The sequence below is a fragment of the Trachurus japonicus genome, chromosome 10 (genome assembly GCF_045865225.1).
Source record: "Trachurus japonicus isolate A0001 chromosome 10, Traja_1.0".
In the NCBI taxonomy this organism is placed as follows: Eukaryota; Metazoa; Chordata; class Actinopteri; order Carangiformes; family Carangidae; genus Trachurus; species Trachurus japonicus.
In genome coordinates, this window is record NC_140916.1 from 24,501,576 (window position 1) to 24,525,308 (window position 23,733).

Sequence of the window (23,733 nt, forward strand, 5' to 3'; positions counted from 1 at the left end):
ACACACACACACACACACACACACACACACACACACTGGAAACAGCATCAGAGGATAATCTTGTGTCATGCCGAGAGGTGACATGAAATCTTTCACAGTTAATTCAAATGTGCCTTTTTCATTTCTCACTGCAGTCCAGGTTTAATAAGCTGAGGCTGTAAACAACAGACTGGCAGGGGCGAGGTGGCTGACGCTGGCATCTTAGCTTATTTGCCACAGATATTGACGCAGCACCTTTGCCTGCTATAGAGCCAGACAGAAGGGTGGTACATGCTAAGAGAGTGATAAATGAGCGACAAATACGTGATAAATTACAGCGCTTGTGTGTGTGAGTCCATTCATCTGTTCTCTGTTTACAAACTGCCAAAGGGATGGTAACCCCTGCTCTTTAATATTGTCAATGAAACACACAAATCCTGTCACAACTCCTAGGCTCTGTCCCTCTCTCTTTCACACTAAATGCTCCGTGTGAATATGTCTCATTCCCAACTCATGGCTTCGGTGGACAGAAACCATTCAAGACAGCTGCTATTTATACAAGTTGGACATCTGCCAAAGTTACAGTGAGAAACAAACCCAGAGATACTGTAGTTAGTTTCATATGTCATTCTCAATTGGCGTGGAAATGGATGGAAGTTGACTCAGTTCTGTGTTGAATCACTGTAAAAACCGTTTGAAGGTGGCAAAGAATAAACCACTGAAGTAGTGGGAAGAACAGAAGACAGTTCACTAGGCGAGCTCTTACTAGTTGTCTCACTTATGCAGATTTTTACTCTTGGAGATACAAGCAGTCTTTATTTAGCAGAGCAAATGAACACAAATTTCATAATGACATTATAAAATGCTTCACAACAGGACAGAAATTATGAATCCATGTTGTGTAGGATCAAGTATGAAGCGAACTGTGTGAGCACTGTGTTTGAAATGTGGCCTGAGGGTAACAAACTAACTCAGATGTGAGGAGAAAATGACCAGGCATCCTCATTTCCATTCCATGAATACTAACTGGTTTCCAAAAACGCATATATAGGCAGCCAATATCATTGGCAGGAGTCAGGACTGATCCTCGGGTGCGTATATAGTATAGTCCACCTTTTGCATTCAGGGAGACAAAATAGCAGCTGTTCTTTTATTCATATCTCTATTTACTGCACTGCAATCACCTGGTGTTCACTTCTGCCACCCATTAAGAGTAAATGAGACAGCACAACAATCAGGATTCAAATGGCATCTGAAAGTATAAGCCCTGAAGCATTTAACACAAATTTCTTTAATTATTAGAGAAAGGAGGATACAGTTTTTTTTAAAAATCTTTTCTTGCATTGAAGTATCTAAGGGTTGAACACTTGTGTTTTATTTATTTTCTTAGATTATAATTCCCCTCAGTGCTGACTGAAGGTCCACAGGGACCTACTGCAGTATGGCACAGATGCATCCATTGAATCTTCACAGTAACAGTAATATATTACTTTCTTCCTATAGGGGCCGAGGGTAAACAAAGGTAATATTTCAGCTCAGGCCTTGACTGCCTAATTCACATGATCAATCCTGTTGTAAATCCCTGAATTAACACAGGATTTTCTTTTCCCCCCAACAGGAAATACTGGTAAACTGGGTGGGTCATTTAGGTCAATCCCAGCACTCTAACCTTTAAACCTTCAGCCTAATACTATCTGTGAGTGAGTGCTTCCCCTTCTGTCACAATCAATAACACCAACAGACAAAGTGATTCTCATGAGACCAGTCATTTTTCTGCCAAGAGCTGAGAGACTTTTTGCCCTCTTTCACTAACTACATAAGAGTTTTCTGAACCCTGGCAGAGATACTATTTTCCTTACCATTAATGCCATGCAGGGAAATGTTTGATGATTTTGTGAAATGTATTGACATTCTTACTAGACAGAGGAGGATGTGAATAAAACAAATGAAAACCCTCAAGCATTTATATATTCTGTCATCTGTTGTGTTCGCACGCTAAAACATGACAGCATCCTGTGTAATTTATGTCTTACATTGGTCAGACCCTTATAATGACATTTTTTATTTATCTATTGTATATGCTGAGCTCTTTCTGGAAGCCACAGCCCAAACGTTGTTGAATAGTCAGTGTTTTTACAACCTCTTCCTCCGCCTGAACTTTATCAGGCTTAAACTGAGTGAACAATGGTACAACCCGTTCCCTTAACTTCTTCGGCTATATATGGTCTCATTTAATTGAAATATACAAAAAGGTTTTTGTCCCAATGTTTCTGTTTTTCTTAACCATGTATTTGGATACACTCCACTTGCAACACATTGCAGTTGCATAGCTTTGCAAACAATGTCGCATTTTTTGGTCTTTGATGGTCATACACGCATTTGTTTTTGGGCTGGCGTAACAGTCCCCTAAGGGTTTTCAATACAGAGCCAATTAGAGGTCCAGGCGCCGGATTAATCCCAAGGGGAATGCCTTTGTTCCAATGAATTAAATAAGGGCATGATTTCCCTGGACAATAATACCTTGAATTTGACAAAGATTGAATAGATTGAACATGATGGAACAGTCACAGCGACAGTGAAATACTGTCTTTTTGCACAATTTATATCACAATTAATTTGTCTGATTTTGTCATTCATGTGTGTATGTGTCACTGCTATGAACACAACTTAGATTTTATATGTATTTGTAAAAAGTGAAATCCTCTCTTGAAGAATGAATATAGTGTATGTCTGTGATGTAAAGAAATGAATGTATGTTTGGCATTTGTCTTACTACTCTTCACAGTCTTTTTATTTATTTACTGTATATATTTGTTGTATAACTGTGATCATTTAGACATTTTGGATGACTAGTACAGTATGTTAAATGTAGCTCAACATCTGCCAGACAGCAAACATACCACGAGTATTGAGTTTCAACATGATATTCATTTAAACTGTCAAAATAGGTTTATTCATTGTACAAATGCTACCTGATATGACTGAATTTTAATGTGTTAAATTACCTCTACTGGCATGAAAAATTAACATTTTGATTGAAAATTCCTTTTCTTTCTCTTCGTATGAGAGATAAAACATTACACTTGTGTTTGTACGCTAGATATGAAGCTGGAGCCACTTAACTTAATTTAGCAAACTGAAAGCAGGTGACTTTTCATAAAAAAAGCAACTTGTAATTTAACATTTCTGTTTTGTCACCTTCAGAGATGCTAGTGATAATTATTTTTTAAAAATTGGGGACAAATTTAGGCAAGCTGTTTTAATGCTTGTTTAAAGAGGAACTAAGCAAGATCCCTCCCGTGTTTCCCACATATTCATTTAATATAATTACGTCGACCACAAATAGATTTTTCGCTTTTTGCACAACGCAATATCGCTCCGTTCATTCATCTCTGCATAGCGCTGTTTCTTATTGGCAGTCACACACACATGCATGACAGCAGTGCGCGGTATAAGCGAAACTTATACGGCCCGACCGCAGCCTCGGTGTCCCAGCTCTTGTGTCTGCGCACCGCGTCACAAACGCGCTCCGTAACCCGCAATCTCTTGTTTATGACAGTTAAGACTACACAAACATACGTGTTGTAACATCGTATATGTTTTAGGTTATACAAATGCACATGGGCAGGCAGAGGGTTAGCAACACAGAGGAAAAGCGACCAGACTTGCATAGTTCCAGCATTAACAGCTTTTTACTTACCAGTCCAGAAGAAACTTTGACTTCAGTTTCAAACTTCATTTAGTTTCTCACCAAGAGCTGTCTCCTGTAGCAAAAACAAACACAAATGTTAACTCTTGTTTAACTTCTATTTCAATGCCTTCTTTTCTTATATTAGAAGAGCTAACCAGCTAGCGCCTGGGATTGATTGCACTGTCACTTTATAACACCATGTATACAGACTTTCCTAAAGAGTAGTGCTGCTACTTTCTTGCTGTACAAATGTGATGATGGCTGAAATGTTTGGAAACACGTGTAAACGGCTGTTATTGCTAACATTATGTAACAATAGCAGGGCTCAAATTTAGCTCCTTTAAGTCGGTGATTGGCATAGTAGCATATTGAGGAGATGGGAAAGAAATTACCGGTAATCTTCTCATCTAAGTCTCAGCCCAAAACTACATTTGCTTTTTATTTGGTTACGTTTTTTTTTATTCTTGAGTTTTATTTTTTATTCGTGTATTTGTTTATTTACAAATGTAGCAATAGAGCAAATGTAATACCAGTAAAGTGAACTGACATTTAAGAAAAGAGGCAAGAGGGGGTATTTAGACTCTCATTTCCTCTCTTGCTCCTGAAAACTTTCCTTGGACTAACAATGCCTCCTGGTATTGTTCCTTACAGATTACCGGAAAATATAGAGGTTGGTAGGGGGTGGGTGTTACAGGTTGGGTCAACATGTCAACATCACAACTTTCTCAGAAATGTGGAAGGCTAAGCAGATGGTGTGGAAAGGCAATAGATTTATTGTGACTGTGTTTGACAAAACAGAGCAATGTACAATATCCAAGTGCAGACAGGATTCAAGACGGTAAGAGTGTTATCCTAATGTGAACTGGCTCTGACTCGGAGTGACAGGATACAGGAAGACAGATGTCACAGACTGAGGAAACCAGTCATGATTAATTGAACATGCAGACCCCCACTTTCCAAAACAGGACACTGACCAGAAATGACATTTACATTAAATGTATAGTTTCATTCATAACTCTTAGTCAGAATTAACCACAAAGATGTTTGAGCAGGACAGTAGTTGACTGAAGTGTATTTTAAGAATTCCGTATTAAGAAACGGATAAATGAAAAGTCTATGCAGAGATTCCAATGTACCAACTTCGCCTGCAAAGGGTGCAATGTTCACAATCCATACTGGCTCTTGTAGGGTGTGGACAAGATAGTGACGGTTTTTCTATTCTTAGAGCCTTATCAAGAGTGAGGCTTCACATGTTGGGATTGTCCTGTGGGTTGAACGGGGGATCAGAGTTGATTCAACTACAGGACCATGGGCACACACAGCAAATTTCATCTTAATTTTAATTGTAGTGTTGACATTTTCCCTCACTGATGCCTGAGGAAAAGGGGAGTTTTGGGGAAGAAGAGATGTGCTCTGTGCTCAGCTTTATAGGCCGACTTATGTGTAAGGTTTTGATGTGAACATTTCAGCATACTGGTCACACTAGGGGTCATTAAGTCATTGAAATATTTGAATTTCTTCTGGGATCATGAATATCCATGTTTGTGGGAAACTACAAAGATAAGTTAACATTGAACAAAGTGTGTAACTAGACAAAATAATCAAAATGTCACCAATCATTAGACATCTATTCCTTATATGTCCATCAAACGTTTCATGGTCATCTGGCCAGTGAAATTTTGACTGCTGGACAAATCTGCATTACAGGGAAAATACAAGTAAAACTTCTTTAGACCTTAAAGTCTAAGAAACCATAAGAAGTAAGGCAGGAATCAGAGCTGACTTGTTTTTTGTTGAAACGTGGGATATAGAAAATTATCTGCAACATCTGCTTGAATGCTGAGTATTGAGATTGGAAACTATGGATGTACTGGTTGGAGTTGGTACGTCAGCAGTCATATGGGCTCTGTGAGAGCTCATTGTGAAGTGCATGGATGGGGTACAGTGCCTGTGGCGTCTCTCTTCACTGGAGGTCAGAGCTCTGGAAGTTATCACCACTTCCCTCTGCGAGGTTAGCGCGGGCGCACACACAAACACACACACTGAGAGAAAGAGAGTGAGAGAGACCTAACACTTACTTATCTCAAAGGTCTTTTTATGTTCCATGCTGCACTATCACAATGGCAATATTATTCAGAAGCTTGACCTCACACAAACCATTTTTTCAACTAAATTTCCCGGACTCGTGATTCGAGAGAACGAGAACATCAAAATCTTTACACAACCGTGAATGACAGAGAAACATGTGTCATCTATTGATGACAGATGTCTGGCAGAGTATTGATCATTTTTCTGCAGTAATCTAGTGTTAACGCGATAGGAACTAAATTCGTAATGAAGCCAGCCACAGGCAAAGACAGTTACAATGACAAGATGACTATTTTGTTCATGGGTTTCAAACGCTTTCTGCATTAAAAATCCAAAAGCATGAGCTTATCAGATGTTGCATTCAGTTGCACGGTGTGAGAACACATGTAATGAATTTGTTGTCCAGTGTCTCTACAGTATTTGGCTACAGAGTAGTTCTCAAGTCCAAAAAGTCTAAAAGTGAGTTCATCACATTCAGTGGGATGATGTAGTTCTTAAATGTTCAAATACACATGCTTATGGCTGCCGCTGCACACAGAATGTATATGACTACATACTCAGAGTGATATTTATTCAGCGCTAAAACTTTCTGCAGAGGAAAAACATCTACACAGTGGCTGATCCATTCTCAGCTCTCTTCCCTTTTCATATGCCACTGGCAGTGGTTCAGTATACCAACACAAGGCTTAATGTTTGTTTGACTAAAGCAAAGATAATACAGTTCATTTTATCTCAGAATTTGAATAGATTTCAGATGCAAACCTAACATCGAACAGTCGCACGTTAAAGACTTTGCAGTAGCTTCCCAACCTTTACAAAAATGCAAATGTGTCCTTTCTCCAAATAATGTCCTCTTTTTATTTTGATGCAACATCCGTGAGCATTTGTTGGTGTCCTGCAGGGATAGGTTTTCTCCAGGAACAGACTTATTTTAATATTAAAGTAAACAACACAACGGGAATAAATAACACACAAACTCATTGAGGTATTGTCAACACAAGGGGAGCAATTAAACTTTCCAATAACTCATAGCTTGTGGGCTGTAGTTGGTTTGATTTCCCAGTTGGATCATTTGTGCATCCAACTTTCTTCTCAGAGAAAGATTCACTTTTTTTTCCTAATATGATCCAGATTAACAAGCAAGAGCTGTAAAACCCCTTCAGTGTTTGGACTCAACTGAACTAAATGTTTTACCTCTGCAATGAACATGTTCTAAACTGAGTGTGTGTGTATACACCATTTCTTTTCCTATGTTTTTAAAATGTGACAAATCCAAAGTTAGAAAAAGTATTTTGTTTTGTTTGCAGCTTTTGTCTCATGCAGCCCTGCAGCAGCAACTGCGGGGACAATGTGTTCAAACTCTTGGGAGCTCTCAGCACCCTCCGCTGGCTGGCTGTGTGATTGGCTGAGCACTGACCATGATGTCATCACTGCACGTTATAAGGGCTCTGACAAATAGCCTGGGAGACACATTAGAGGAAACACTGCTCAACCAAGGCACTGCGTGAGTGAGGCACACGGAGATTAAGAAAAAAACAGTGTAGAAAGACGGACATGTGACACTGAATACTTTGCAGGAACTACCTGAACAGTCACATTTCTATTTTGTATGGGAGGTAGAAACAACTACCTGTGGAGGTTTGTACTTTTATTTGTGGTTGGCTTGTTTGACACGTTGTTTTAAAGCTGAGCTTGCTGAAGCTTTTTGTGGTGCTGGTGCTCTAATTCCTGTTCTCATTTTTTTAAATTCAAAATGCAAATCTAACAGTAGTTGTAGATGCACGTACGAGTTTATGAGCAACATTAGTTTTCTTTCCTGTTTTTAATGGGGCCATTGTTTAAATTTAAATTTGTTTTCAATTGAAATCCTTATTCCTGTGCGTGTGTGTGTGTGTGTGTGTGTGTATGTGTGCGTGTGCATGTGTGTGCGTATGTTATCCACCTATGGTCTCTTCAGATGGGAAGCACACCCCCCCCAGTGTACCTCAATGCGAGTGCTGAGATGAACAACTCCTCACCAGACCCAGCTAAGCATGAGGAGGGTTACAGTGACACCACAATGATCCTGCTGGGCATAGTCATGTCTCTGCTCGTCCTCTGCATTGTCTTTGGAAACATCCTGGTCATAATAGCGATTGCCCGCTTCCAGCGTCTCCAAAATGTCACCAACTGTTTCATCACATCCCTAGCCTGCGCTGACCTGGTCATGGGTCTCATTGTGGTTCCTTTCGGCGCCTGCAACATCATCTTCAAGACCTGGCATTTTGGTAGTTTCTGGTGCGAGTTCTGGACTGCGACCGATGTGCTCTGTGTGACTGCGAGTATCGAGACCCTGTGTGTCGTCGCTATAGACCGCTATTTAGCCATCACATCTCCTTTCCGCTACCAGTCCATGCTCACCAAGTGCAAGGCTCGCATAGTGGTTGTGCTGGTGTGGGTGATTGCAGCTTTGATATCGTTTCTGCCCATCCACATGAAGTGGTGGATATCAGATGATGAGAAGGCTAAGGAATGCATTAAGAACAGTAACTGCTGCGAGTTCTACACCAACATGGCTTATGCCATCACCTCCTCTATCATCTCCTTCTACATCCCCTTAGTCATCATGGTTTTCGTCTACAGCCGAGTTTTCCAGGAGGCCAAGCGTCAGCTGAAGAAGATTGACCAAAGTGTTGGACGTTTTCACAACAGCGACAACAGCGCCCTGAAAGCTCTGGAGCCAAATAACGGGCGCGCCCAGAAGAAAGCTAAGTTTTGCCTGCGTGAACACAAAGCCCTAAAGACACTGGGCATCATCATGGGAATCTTCACTCTGAGCTGGCTTCCCTTCTTTCTGCTCAACGTTGTGATGGCCATATGGAAGGTGGAGGACATTGACATCACCTTCAGGATACTCAACTGGATAGGTTACGCAAACTCTGCCTTCAACCCACTCATTTACTGCCGGAGTCCTGAGTTCAGGTATGCCTTCAAGGAAATCCTCTGCATGAAGAGGAACCGGCTCAGCAACGCAGGGCCAGTGAATGGATACATCTACAGCAGGCACAGCTGGCAGAGCGAGCAGCAAGGGAGGAGTAAGGGCAGCTCCGAGGACAGTGAAGCCAATGAGGGTTGTCTGGGTAAGGGAGCGGAGGTCTGCAGCGTTGTAGACAGAGCAGTGGACCCGAACGGAAACTGCAACAAAAGTCTAACAACTGTTACAACTGTCCTTTAAACTTGGAGTCCTGAGACATCTGTCAACAGGGTGGTCCATACATGTTTACACCGCTCTCATGAACTTTTTTCCAATTGACTAATGAAGGTAAGGCTAGTCGATCTGACTGGCAGAGTATCTATAGACTGCTTTAAAAAAAATACTGTCCTTATCGGTAACACTTTACAATAAGGGTCCCTTAATTAACGTTAGTTAGTATATTATTAAGCATTAATATATAAACTAATGTGTTATTTAATGCTGAGTAATGCATACATAATGATAACTAATTACATTATTCAACTTTTATTATTACTTAATAATTTATTAACTAACTTTGAGAGGTAAACATTAATTAACTGCTTACTAATAGGCTACATCAATTAATGTGTTTCCTAATCCTAAGTAATACATAATAATGATTGTTAATATATCTGTAAACAGTGAATTAATGCTTAAAAATGCACTAAGTAACGTTAATTAAGGGACCCTTATTGTAAAGTGTTACCTCATTATCATGTCCAGCTGAGGAAACGTTTTCCTCTTCAAATGCAGTGAATAGATACTGTAGGTAAATCACCTTTCCTTTTGTTACATTTAGCTTATTGATTTACACCTACCTCATCACATCTTTAATATTTCTTAACTATCAAATCCGTTTCACACAACTCACTGTCCATAGGACTTGCACTGTAGAGCAGTATTTCAGATGTTTATTTACTCAACTATAGTAAATGGTCTGTGGATTATACAGCTGTTATGTTATTTTCCTTTTCTTTAATCTTCGATTTCTTGGCAAAATATCACACACTTTATGACCATGAAATGCATTTGGAAATCAAAGTAGTTAGGGTTGTTAAGTCCTTTTGAACATGTCAATTTGACATGGTCCATCAGAAAATGGATGGGAACTACTGAAGGATCAAAAATTGTCTTTTTTTTTTAAGTTATAAAAAATACATTCCAGCTCAGCCAAACTTTTCAATTTGACTTTTTCCTTCTTTATATATTGTCTGAGTGTGAAAGATGATCAACAACAGGTGTGGCAGAACCTGTCTCTCTCTCTCTGTCCTCATTGCTCAGCAATGTTGTGAGGCCCGGCTCTAGTGTTTTACAGCCTGTTGCATGAGAGTTTCTGTTGCCAGGAGATAGCACCAGAGATATGAATGTTTCCAGTTATCTACATTGCAATGCTGCAAGATGAGAAACTGCAGGGGCCATCCTGTCAGAGTTACATGATAAAACCTGCCGGTTTGTATAGGCTGTGTCAGGTTATCTCATCGTCATTAGATAGTGTGAAACAGACATTTTGTTTAACGTGAGTCCTTCTGGCGTATTGGCCTTTAAAGGCTGTAGCTGTTATAGATTGCAATGCACTTTTTAACACTTTGCTCTACGCATCACATAAACCATGATTTGGTACATAGCCATTACATACGTGCAAAGCAAACTATTTGTCTTTCCTGTCCACTCTTTGTGCCAGTAGCAGTGTAGTGGTAACAGTTACTCCTATTGTTGCACAAACCGTGTTTGTTTTGCATTTTGTGGTCGCTGTGTTTCGGCATGTACAGTGTTTACTGAAACCAGAGAAGCCGTTTCCTTAGCCATGGCACAAGGATACAAACCACACACAATAATAAATAGTGCATCGAAATAGCCAAGTGATAACAGTTCCATGCCTGAGACATGGTGCTGGTCACTACTCAGGCCATTAAACAAAGATCAGAAAAACAGAAAAACTGTGCACCTTCCTTGCTGCTCCCTGACATTTCCCAGAGTCCTCTCACTGTGAGCGGATGTCTGGATCTCTAGGAAATCAATCTAACATTTGAACAGGACACTCAGGAGTCCACTGAGCAAAGTCTCAGCTGCTCCAGTTGTTTCAGTCAGTTACAGTCGGTCTCTTTTCTACACTTCTTGGTGTGCAGTCTCCAGGAAATGCACCAATCCAGCAGTGCCCAGCCCATTGAAGATGAATAAAGGTATTATCCCTGGTGTTAAGCTGGGATCACAGGTCAAAATGCACGAAAAGAGAATTAGCACTGGACATGCAAGGCTTTTATTGGAGAAATCACTCCTCTTTTTCCACACTAAATGGCTTGGGACATGAATACTATCAAGAGGAGTAATGGAGGTGTTGCACGCATGTAACCCCTTTTTACTCAGTCTATTTGGCGATCCCTAGCATGTTCTGATCGAAGTGACAGCATGCTAAATGTGGCTACTGAAGGCAGGAGGGGGAGCAGGGATTCTCTGTCAGTCTAAATCGGTGTAAGTGACCTGTGTTTTAGTGCATGTAGCGTTGCGTCTGGAGTGAGGTAAACTGACACCATCAAAACTGTGAACTTTGTTCCTTCAGAGGAATCTCTACGTACTGTATCACTAGGTTTAGTCAGCACAGTTGTCACAGACCTTAGGGATAGACGTAAATACAGTGTCATCATACGTCAGTATTTGCCATGTGAAAAACAAGCTTTCCAGTCTGTTGACCTTTTTTTTTGTTTTTCTTTCTCATTGATTTACAGCAAAGTAAATGCAGGGGTTGAATGTCAAAAGAAATGTTCTCCAGGGTTTTATTTTTCAGAATTTTCACTGTATACGGCATGCACAAAGCACAAAACAGATGAAGATTGTAGACCAGATTCCACATCTATTGTATTTATTCACTCAAAATGATATGAGATGACTGATATAGTTGACACTCTACCAACTGATCACTGCTGGAAAAAAAATGGTTGGTATTTAAAAAAATCTGTTATTTTTCAGAGCACCTCACACGTGATGGTTTGCATGTCTGCTATATGTATATATTTATATATCTGTTGTGATGTGTTTGTGGATTTTGGTGATATTTCCTTTCAAAGTGATCCGTAGTAGTCAAAGTGGAATAGGTTGTGAACTATATATCCACACTGCTCCCTCCTGGCAGTGGCCTCTCCTTGCACCTCAGCTGTCTCAGAGTTATTAATGGTTACTGTTTCATCAATACGCCAGTACAATAAGGAATGTAATTCATGTCTTCACCTCCTCTTGCTGGAGGACACAAAACAGTTATGCGCAATGAGTCTTGAATGATTAGCTGGCACTATGACATTCCAAGTACAGCTGATGGTTTTGAAGCAGATATGATTCCTACTGATGTTCATGATGTACAGCCGGTTCCCCCATCAAAGTCTGGACCCTGATAACCACTGGTCTGCTAAAGAAAACGTTGAGTGGACTCCAGGTTACAGACAAGTCTTAGAAAGTATATCAAAATGTGGCACACAAATCTTCAGTGGAACGTTTATGTACATCAATATTATGGATTGATTCATTTAGATATGATCAGGGCTCAGGTATGCTAATGCTGATGCTCTCCTCCCTGATCCTCTGTTCCCATTGAACAGACTAGGTCCTTCACTTACTTACAGCAGCACTGTATAGCACTTTCATGAAACCTTTGTAGAATCTTTTCTTTGAACAACTGAATCTATGTTTGAATTCACGTGCCATAAATAAATAATGGATGACGAGTTACGCCCATTAGCTTGTACCATAATATTTGTGTGGAAGTTCCTTTTCCTGTTTGTGACTAAGTGAAGAGTCATGAGAAACAGTTGCAGTGGAGTCTCAGCACAGATTGCGGATGAAGGTGGACTATTGCAAATGTGAATCTTCTAGGAAAAGCTAAAATGTTGCTTCAGCTGTTATGTATGACAAGTAAACCTATCATATGTGAACTTCTTTTCGTGGCCGAAGTGAAAAAGTTGTCACTCAGCTGAATGTTTACTAAATGTTTGCAAGCTATTTTCGCACAAGATTTTTTTTTTCACTGTTTGTTAAGGTAATGAAGCCTGTTACACCATGTGGTGTCCTGTGGTATTTATGAAAAAAACAAAAGTATATGTGCCGTAATATTTGTTTTGAAATAAATTATGTACATGTTACATGTTACATGTCATGTCCTCATTGATGTGTCCTTTATTATCATGAGCAATACGATGTGGGATGTGTGAATACATCAGGACTGTACAACAATGGCAGATAAGTCGATTTCACTATAGGAAAACTACTCATCAGCATGTGATCCAGAGGCAATCGTCGACAGAGATGATGTCAGGATATTATGAAAATGTTTTCATTCTCCTTTTGAAATTGCACAAACTTCTCCAACTAATTGTAGATTAAACTGAATATCTAATTATATTCTAAAAACCTAAGCGAGGAGAACAGATATACAGTATAGAGCCATAAGAATGTCTTGATATGTGGCACTTAGCTGCATTGGAAAACATTTTTCATGTTTCTTTCAAGCGTATAACGCATTCATCTGCAAGATTAATATCAAGATTAAAAACTTCAGTGTAGCCTAGTTATTAACAGAAACAGAAAAACATATTAAAGCTATGAGTTTTAAACGAGTTCATACATTTCATTGTGAGGCGAAAATATAGCTACAGTTATTTTGAAATAAAAGATGAGATGGGCCTAATGTACTTTCATCAGCCTCGCTGCTCATTTCTTTTTCCAGATCCAAAAGACAATTGAACAAGCTATATCCTACAGTATATGGATACTTGTCTTTGTCACTCCCACTCTTCCTTTGGTTTCTAAACACATACATCACCGAAAAGACTGTTGTGAGACAAGACTTGCAACCAGCTGTGAGAACTAATCAGACTCAGAGCAAAGGAAACTTCATACTAGATCAGTTTGTGACATTGCAATCCACCGCATTACATTTCTCCATTGTGTCGGCTCCAGCAACCCCAGGCAAACTTGTTAGTTTGCCATTAGTCAGACAAACAGGTAGCCTAAAGTAACCCCTTGTCCCAAAACCTTCTTCTCTTGTAGTGTGAAAAGAAAGCATAGGCTGCTATTATTATACAGGGTTAGAATGTGACTGAATCTAACCTTAAAATTCCCCTCATCATTTTATCTTATCAAATAGCACCTCTTTGTTGAAAAACAAGAATAATGCTGTTTTCTTTTTTTTGTCCCCAGCTATACAATTAGCTGCAAGGAAGGTACAGAACCTTCCTTTTTAGCGTTGATACCCTGTATATAGCCATCAGATACAATAGTCTTTTACAGTGTTCTTTTGATTATGTTTAAGTTTAAAAACAGTTTAGTATTCTGAAAATTGAATATGTTCACAGTTGAACATCAGTGGTGAGGTAGGCTAGTATCTTTAACGTAATTGCATCTACTTTTGAGAGATCTTAATCTCTATCTCTATCTATCTTCACTGGCCCTTATCCTTCATTCATTTAAAGCTTTTAAATGCTTTTGATCACTGTAGTTGTCCACTGCAGGGGATTTTAGTTGAAGTCATGTCAAATGTGCCATGTCTTTCAGGGGTTTAGATGTGCACTGAGGCCGATCCACAGGGACGTGTGGAGACATCAGTCTGTGAGATCTGCCACATGCTCTCTAGAGCTTCATGGCAAATTTTCAATACTGAAAGAAAGAAAGAAAAAAATCTTTGAGAAATCATATTAGGCTTATTTTGTAAGCAGTCTTCTGAGGCCTTCAAATAGGCCCATGCATGGTAATGTCTATCATTAGGCTTCAAAGACTCAGCTCTTTAAGCATGATAAAAAGGCTTTTTTCCCATACCTAGGCCCCACATGTTGTCTGAGTCACAGTTAAAATTTTAAGAAGCACTAAACAGGGAAAGATCTCTGGAAAGAAGGGGCCTGTTTTGGCATGGGACAAATATTTTCTGAGATATGTTAGTCATGGCAGTGACATACTGCATACAGGGTGTGAGTATGTGAAAATGTTGACTCTGATAGATCGATAAGTCCCCAGGCAGTTTGGTGAATACAGTGACCAAGGCACCACAATGTCTGCAGTCCCCTTATTCCCAAGGGCCTTACTGGCAAGTGTGCGTGTCTCTGTGTATGTGGATACATGTGCACGAATAGGCGCATCTCAAATCATAACTTGTCCCCCCTATGAAAAACTAGCTCCACCTGACCTGAGGTTATGAAAGCAAATATAAACCAAAAAGTTGTGCTTCATTTAGTTTTCAAGGCCAAAGAAAATGCAATAAAACACATCTTCACAAATATTTTACCTCTCAAATGTATTATATTGATTCTATTTGTCACTGCCAAAAAACTGAGTGCAGTCATCTTATAGCTCTAATTAGTCACTGTGTCGAGCTCCTTTTTGTTTCCTGTCTGATTTCAACTATATGTAAATGTTGAGTACAAGGCTGTATATTGCCTTTGACAATTGATTTATGCTCTGTTGTGTAAGACTCAAACCATACAGATGGAGACTGGATTGTCAGCTCTTTTCCCTGAGTCCCTTCTTAAAATAATGGAGCTTTTGGTAACGTTATACATCATAGTTAAGGAAAGAACTACATGTTCGTGACATCAAGTCCAAATCAATTGGCAACATACCAAAATATGAATGAGATATATGTGACATTAGTTATGTAAACCTCATAAGGAATATCGGGGTCAGAGGTTAATAACATAATGACTGATGTCTCAAAAGCTCTATGGGATACATAGGCAAAAAACCAACCCACGTGTTCTTTCTTGTACTTCCCCTTGAGGCTCAGTCACACCAGAGAGTGGCACAACAAAATCCATCTGAGTCTTTATGACATAACATACTGGCATTACCCACCGGCCTAGAAAACATAACTTCCAAACAAACACCACACATGCTGTTAGCATGTGTGGGCAGGAAGATGTGATTGTCATAGTTAGTTGGACACAATAGTCTGAGCTTTTCTCTCTATTCTCTGCATCATGCCCTTATTCCCTTCGAATTGTGTTCTCAGGATTATATATAATTTAATTCAATAAACTTCATTGTCATGGTTACAATAATAAAAAAGTGGTCAAGATTATATAACAATAGTGGTTGGAAACAGGAAATGAATGGCAGTCTCCCATGTAAAAGTCCAATACTTTGTCATCACATCCATCCACTGCGACCTCCTCCCAGTGAGGATTTTGTTGCTATGTAACAACAACGTCACCTGATTTCCTCCCCCTCCCTTCTTTCTACGGCCGGGGAGAGCTCTGTCCCTTGGATGTAAACATGCAGTTTTGGTGTATTTGCTAAAAAACATGATGTCTTAAATTAGACAATGAGCTGTGATTTAACGGTAAAACTCAAATATGGGTTGTCATAAACTACACAAAGAACCTACTGGGCCATTTTTATTGGCTGTAGAGGAGCGCCTTGACAGTTAGCAAGAATACTGACTCATTCGCTGTTGGGACAGAAGTTCATACAGTTTATTCAAAGCATATTTGCCTTGTCAACTCCTGCCTCATAACTGTCCGCAGGCAATTCCTCCTTTGTGGAGCACTATACTCCAACAGAGGCAGTAAAATAAAAGTAAATATGTGTAACAGCTAAAATAATAGCTTTGTCCATTATTGACTCTACAACCCCTTCAGAGGTTACGATGACAAGACAGCTTACTATTGGAAAGTGGTGTGATTTTGCATAATTGTCAAAGTTGAACAGGACACAAAAGATTTATGTGAATTCACTGATTGTTGTGGTTCCAGAAAGATGATGTTTTCCATTGTGAATGCTAGTGCTGGTATGGTGCCTTAAATCCCTCTGCTTTTGTTTACTTGTCTCATACCTACTTGCGCCTCTGTTTTTTGTAAATTAATGACCAAGAGGTTGAAGTGACTCCTGATGCTTTTTCTCACAGAAACCAAAGGAGGATAACACACTATCTACTGTGAGCACACTAACACTCGGTTTGTGGATTTCTGTGATGAAAAATGCATCCTGGCTTTGGTTTAAAGGAGGTCAAGAGGTTTTTTTTTTTCTTTTTAACTGCGAGTATGGGTGGTCACACAATAAGTCAACTGCTTACAGTTACTGTGAGCATGGTCTTTTCTATGCTACTTCTTCATCTCAAGTGTCAACCTCATATTTCTAGTTGTATTAATGTTTTTCTTCGTTTTGCTGCTGTCACTGGACTGTCTTTTAGATTAAACTGGAATAAATCGGCACACTGACACGGGCCACAGAGGATGCAGTGTGATGATACCATTTAAAATGTGCCTTAGCTCTCTCTTTTCTCTCTCTGCCAATGGCTCAATTATCTGACAAAATAACTGGCACAATTTGCCTCCAAGTAATCAATTGTAACTCTGAGCCAGCTCCAGTGTATTGAATTCTTAATGGCAAGCAATACTATTTGTTGGTGGCTTGTCAAGTGTCAGTTTTACCACTTTTCTAAAGATAACCCAGTGCCCTCTGTAACATGGCAGTATAGCTCTGTTTGGTTTAAAACACAGTCCTGGAGGAGGATGACTTCTCACTGCTTTGTGTACAAAGCTGCAGGAATTGACTTGAAGGAAGTAGCCATCCAGCACCCAGCACCATCTGTTGTGTAAAGACTACATCAACCTGGTTCTATAGCAACTTAAAAGACTGTTGTGCTACTATGGGAACAGTTTGAGGAAAGCTTGTAGGTCAGAAATCAGTCAAAATAAACACCAACGACAGGGAGGAATAATTGTCACATTTTTGTAGCATCCTACAACAGTGGAAATTCCTCCGTCTGACCCATCACATCCAGGCTTGTCAAGTGTCGTTGCCACCAGCCACCATGCTCAGTGCTCTTTATCTCTTTGACATCACTGTGATCTCCCCCCACATTCTCCGACATGTTCCCAGTGTTTACTAAATATGACGCAGAGATGCTTGTCAGTAGAGTAAACGGAACCCTGATGTGGCTCTGCAGATATGGATAAACTGTGAGGCTGGACGGCAGAGGAAACTAACCAGTGCAATCTACAGTACGTGAGAATTTAAGTGTGTGTGGTCTCATGGGCGTATGCTTAATGTCCAGTAAGAAAAGAGGTCTCTGACGGTAAGTCCCGACTGAACCGGAGGAGAGCAGAATGTGAAATGGAAGCTATGAATTGCATTTAAAACACATCTTGGTCCAACACTAAAGTACATACTGTAGCATGGGCAGTGACTCATGTCAGCAGCTGCCATTTTATCAGGCAAACAGACACACTGTACAGTACGTCATTTACTACAGCCTACTCAGTGTTTCCGGGTACTTGTCATGACAAAGGAAAATAGTGTAAAAACAATAAATTCCCTCCATTAATTTAATTTAGTGTCTCAACAGAAAGCCAGACAAACTGCATTACTCTGGCAAGGCCTATTTTTGCAAACATACAAATCAGTTTAGAGATAAAGAAACAAAAAACACAAAGAAGATAAAAAACATGACTTGCACTGAACTACTATCAAAACCACCAACACCCTAGACATTTACAGCTTCATTCGGGGCCAGTGAATAGAGACAGATACTGTCAAATTGAACTTCCTTTAATGAAAATCTGTACAGATGGAGTGAAACCAGAGTTAATCCTGCCGGCCAAACTTTCATCACAAGCTGCTCTTGTTATTCTCCCTGACATTGTTGAGGTTAAAAGAGGCCTCTGACAGTGTAGATAATGTTTCAGTTTGCTGGGAGTTTATCATCAGAGGAGCAGCTGACCTCAGACTGTAATTTTTCCTTTATATTACAGCACGCACACCCTCCAATCACCCACAATAGAACAAACTGGAAGATGATGCAGTGTGTGTTTGTGGCGGTGGATGTGATAAATCATTGATGTATTAACATAGTGAAGGATAATGTAGCTGGAGAGGAGAGTTATTATCTTCAGGGAATGAGAGGACTGACGGAGAGGGAAAGGACAGGGAAGAACAGTGTGGTGAGTGTGTGTAAGTGTGTCTTAAAGGTCCTAAAGCATTCAGTTTTAACACTGTGGTTGCCATGATTATTCAATGAGCATTCAGCAGTGAGAAGTGAGTAAACACGCCAGTGTGATACCTTGTGACTGTGTAATGTCATTAAGAGCCTGTAGAGAAGCTGGTGCACCTCTTTTTTGAAAAAAAAATTGAAAGTCGTCTTGTGTTTGGAAGGCTTTTTCATACAACACCAGGGTAATTACTGGCGATGGAGAATGATAAGTAAAATTGTTTTTTCTTGTAAGATGTAGCCTATTTATTGTTCATTAATCTACACAGATCAGTAGCCAGGCTACATTGCAGAAACATTGTGCAAAAGTGTATAAGTTCAACGAGGTTACTCTTTCTCCTTTGCTAAAAAACCATGTGATCTACATATTGTGTTCTGTGCTTCGGGGTATTTTTTCACTGAGCACTCTGTTAGGCTGTTTTACTCATCCTCTGCTCTGGAGGGTCTGAGTGTGCATGGTGGTGTGACCATGACTCTAATGGAGGCAGGGCCAAAGTTCCCTAAAAGGGCAACTAGCCTACTCCTCAAGCTCACTTGGCCCAAGTGCTCTCTCACACATCTTTTCTGGTTATTTTTGTAAACTGATAATGCAGAAATGCCACAAAAATAATTCTCCATAGATGATAAATTGGTCAAAGTGACATTGTGCTCCCAAAGGATCCATGATATGATTCATTTTACCTCCATGGTTTCAGATTTTTAGGCCTATAGGTAAAATGCTGTTGCCATTAAGCCATTTTCCCTCCCATACACACTTATCTTGTCTTGTCTACTTCATAGCTATTATTTCCAGTGTGTTTTTAACTGAATCTACTGTGTTATGGTAGTCCTTAGTAGGTTAGTCAATGTTTTTATTCTTGAAGCCTACTATAATGGATTTAAATGTTTCAATATTACACATTTTCTTGTACTGCACATCTGACAGGGAAAGGATAAAAAGTTTAGCATAATTTCTCTTTGAGTTAAATTAAGTGTTGTCTTATCTTCTCTTACAAAAAATGCATTGATAGATAAGTACAGCTAGATACAGAAATAGAATTTTCCACTCCATTTGATGTATTTCTGCCCTCCAGCCTGAGCCTCTGACAGCTCTGATTGGTCAGCCTGCCGACAACACACCTTCGGCAGGTTTCGCTAGGTTAGCTGCTCATGTAAACAAACGACTGTTAAAATGGCATCGGTTCTGATCATAGACTGTAAGGTTCTGATCCGATCTTGAACATGAACATGACAGACCGGTCCACCTTCACAAGCTGGGCTGGGGCCCGAAAAGACTACACACACTTTTGGAAGGAGGTAGCCTACACGCCGGAAATATGGAGAAAAATGTCAGCAAACAAAAGTCACTGGACAGTCGACAATAGACACCACAACATCTTAAAATGGGCAGTAACTGTCCACGTCTGTGGACAAAGGGAAAACAGAGAAATGGACACTTAAGGTAGGAAGTTGGCAGTGCTTTGCCCTTTTGTTGGTTTCAGTGCTGGTAAATTTGAATACTTTTGAGCTCATTGATGGAAACGAAAGTGAGTAATTTTGTGGAGCTAGCCAGTGTAACGTTAGCATGTCGATACTGACACGTGTCTGTGCATCTTTCTATGTTGCTGTGGGAGTCGGACGCTAACTGTGCTGGGTCAGGGTGGGTTAGCCCTGAGCAATAAAACCACACAAACTCCACAGATGTTACAGTAAACTTACAGGTTGTTGTGAGTCTGGAGCGGTTTCTTAAAACGAGTTCTTCTCTGTACTTCTGTCCTGGCGGCGACATGAAGCTAGAACTCCTCCGCCCCCGAAAATCCGGTTCCTCCATGACGGGCCTTGCACCATGCACAAAGTAAAATGTTTGGTTTGGTAAAAAAAAATTAAATTTGCTGGATATCTCCAGGTAGCTGAGGTGTCCTATCGCTACTAAAAAAAAACTTTTATGACCGTGGTTTTCCATCGGCCTAATTGTGTTGCTCTGCACAGTCTTCTGCACATTGCTTTCTCTTCTTACCACCACTGATCAGACTAGAGTCTGGATCAGGGGACTGCAAAAAAAGAGAGGAAAAAAAGTGTCCAATCTTTAAGATTAACAAATGTAATGTGTGTAATAGTATAAGGCTATCTTGCTTGATAATTCCCTCCAAACACCAGCAACTGGTCATGATGGTCTGTCCTTCTGAGAGATTGTTCCCTAAAAGATGCAGGACATGTGCGTTTTCCAGTTGGTTATAGGGATGTATAGCTGAATCCTGTATGTCCTCTTCTCAGATGATTAGTGATATTTTCTTCTCTTTTGTTCCTTCACACCACCCTGCCAACACAATATGCTCTTGAGTAGCCTATGTCCCAGTGATTGCTTTAGTTTCAGCTTTGCTTATTGTGAATTGTTGGTCTTCTTGCATAATTTAGAACATTTGTTGTGTGCTACTTCTTCATTTCCCTCTCCACCACCATGAGCAGGAACCTCTTTTATAGTCTATGGCAGGAACCCAAAGAAAAATGCAAAGAGATGCAATTTCCACTGTAAGAAATATTGACAACATCTTTTCTAATTGATGGGTGATTTTATGCATATGCTGAAAAGCTATCGCATACAATCACTGTTTTTAACAGCTTTTCTTCCATCCACTGCAGCTCTGTCATACAGTAACTGACATATAATTAGTCAAGCTTTTCGTTTTGACTAATGACTCACTGCAATACTGCTGCACCTGCACACCCTGTATCAGCACATTTGGAATTGATAAGAGCCAAGAAAGTCAGAATAATTTATGCCACTGATCACAACTCTAGTTCTGGTATTACGGCAACATTTGATAAGGGGAATAGACAGAGAGGAATAGAAGAAATAAGCATACTGAACTGTGCAGTTAGTGTCCAGTCATGTTTGGTCCAGCTCATAGATGGGCAGTACTGAGAGATGTACTAATGTGAGGTCTACTGTAGGAATTATTTGTTTATTTGGAGCTCAGGATTTGCATTAGCTTCAGACTGTGTCACAGAAATAGATGCTCCATTGTTTCTACATTTACAAAGGTTGAATATGGTACATGGGTTGATTATGCCCTGCTTTGAATGTTGCTGTGGAATTGTGTGATGGCATTTTCTTCTCTTTTTGAAGCTCTGTTCCTTATGGATTAGAAAATGTGACCAGCTCTTATCATGGCTGCCCTGAAATAGGTTTTGTTACTCATTTCACAGAGTTTGTGAGTGCACCTCTAAACCCCACGAGGTGTCTCATGTGAGGCCTTTCATTCAAGGTTTTTAATGTAAATCAGAATAGTGGTTTATGCCAGGGCCGCACTCTGAACACATGGAACTAGATTTTCAAACACCATGCAGCAACAACACAATCAAATTGAATTGAATATCACAGTAGTATAAACCTTACCAGGCTCAAATGTTGGACATTATTTAGGTGTACTGCATTTCTTTTGGCACAAGAGCTTGGAACAGTCTTTGCACTGAAAGGACAGGAGAAGAAAAGAAAGCATGTTTGTTGTGACTTTAATATGAAAATCTTTTGGGCCTTACGTCCTGCTCTGTAATGTTTACTGCATCACATTTAAATGTATGAGTCCTCAGGTTTCAGGTAGTTCTGCTTTTTGAAAATGATCCAGTACAAAACAGCACTGACAACCTCCTTATTTTAGAAGGACATCAAAAAACAAATAAGAGGATAAAGTCACTTACTTTTATATGTTGCAAGATATTTATTATATTTTTAATCCATCAAGTAGGATTTTTTAAAATCTTTTTTTCCTCCTGTATGAACAAAGTTAGACAATGACAATCACATTTTATTCCGTTCAGTTTTTGTATATTGTATATTGGTGGTATTTGGGCTCGCTAGAGAAAACTCAGTGTGTGTTTTTCTGCTGTCATAATGAGTGTCTGTGGTGTATTGTGCGGTGCGCAAACTTGTTATCAAATGTCTCTGAACCGCTAAAAGTAACTACTTAAAAAGGAAGAACAATTCACTGCTTGTTTTGGCACAATTGGACTTGTTTTCAACTTGTGCGAAACTCATGTCTGTAAGGGGAAGGAAGAAGCCTTGCAACATCATTCAACATGCAGATCATATATGTAAACATTCCTTCCTTTGGCTCAGTGCGTTACAACAAACTAATCCTCAGAAGTTTCTCTTTGTTTGCTCTTGCCTGAACTCTCACTCTTATTTGCTTATTTGCTTTGTGCCCGTACCATAAAAGTCAGGGCTGGTTAACATCCTATTACTATGATTCAAGAAATGACATTAGGCATGGCGTTATATCAAACGGCACCAAATGTACTGACGCAATCACTAGATATTACTGTCTGTATTTTCAACTCATCCTGTCAGGAAATTAACTATTTTAATAGAAACCAACACCTGCTTCTTACGCACACTGTCATACAAGTAGCTTCCTGCATGAATGGACGTCATTATTGGACTTTATGTGAACCCAGGCCCAAAATGTGACTGAGAGGACACTTTCCATTATGCTCAGCCTGGATTGCTGCCATTACTGGGCAGATGACGGAAATCTGTTTTTCTATGCTCCTCTCTCCCTTGCTCTCTCTCTCTTTCTCTCTCTCACCTGTTGTAAGTGGCCACTGCAGCTTATACAACACAGGCTCAAGTCTTTGTCATTTACTGCCCACATCTGGTTAAAAAGAGGAACAGCAACATCATGACGACATTTACCACAAAACACAAAATCAATATGATGGCTCTCTCTTGTGGTACTTTGAAGACATGGCAAGTCACACCCTGCCTAAAAGACAAGTCATGACCCATGACCCCCTGTGGCTCATACTATTGAGAGAGTGTTAACCTATAGTTACCCTCTGTTGAATCTGATAATTTCCCAGTAAAACTGTATATAATTGATGCTTCCATCTCTAAAACACTGTTTTACAAGGCAGTGTTTTGAAAAATAATTTCCAATACATTTTCTGTTTAACCTTGAGAGTCATGTACAGTAGTCAGTCCACAGCAAGTCAGCTGGACATACTAATCAGTGAAATTTATGTAATAGACAAATGAAG

General features: G+C 39.8%; 1 protein-coding gene across 1 annotated transcript; it reads left to right on the forward strand.

The window, feature by feature from the left end:
• The first annotated feature begins 7,215 nt into the window (after positions 1-7,215).
• adrb2a (adrenoceptor beta 2, surface a) lies at positions 7,216-12,879 on the forward strand. Its single transcript, XM_085788330.1, has 3 exons — positions 7,216-7,396; positions 7,716-9,116; positions 9,454-12,879. The coding sequence occupies exon 2, from the start codon at positions 7,716-7,718 to the stop codon at positions 8,970-8,972; it is 1,257 nt and encodes a 418-aa protein (XP_085644456.1). The 5' UTR covers positions 7,216-7,396; the 3' UTR covers positions 8,973-9,116; positions 9,454-12,879.
• Positions 12,880-23,733: the final 10,854 nt, after the last annotated feature.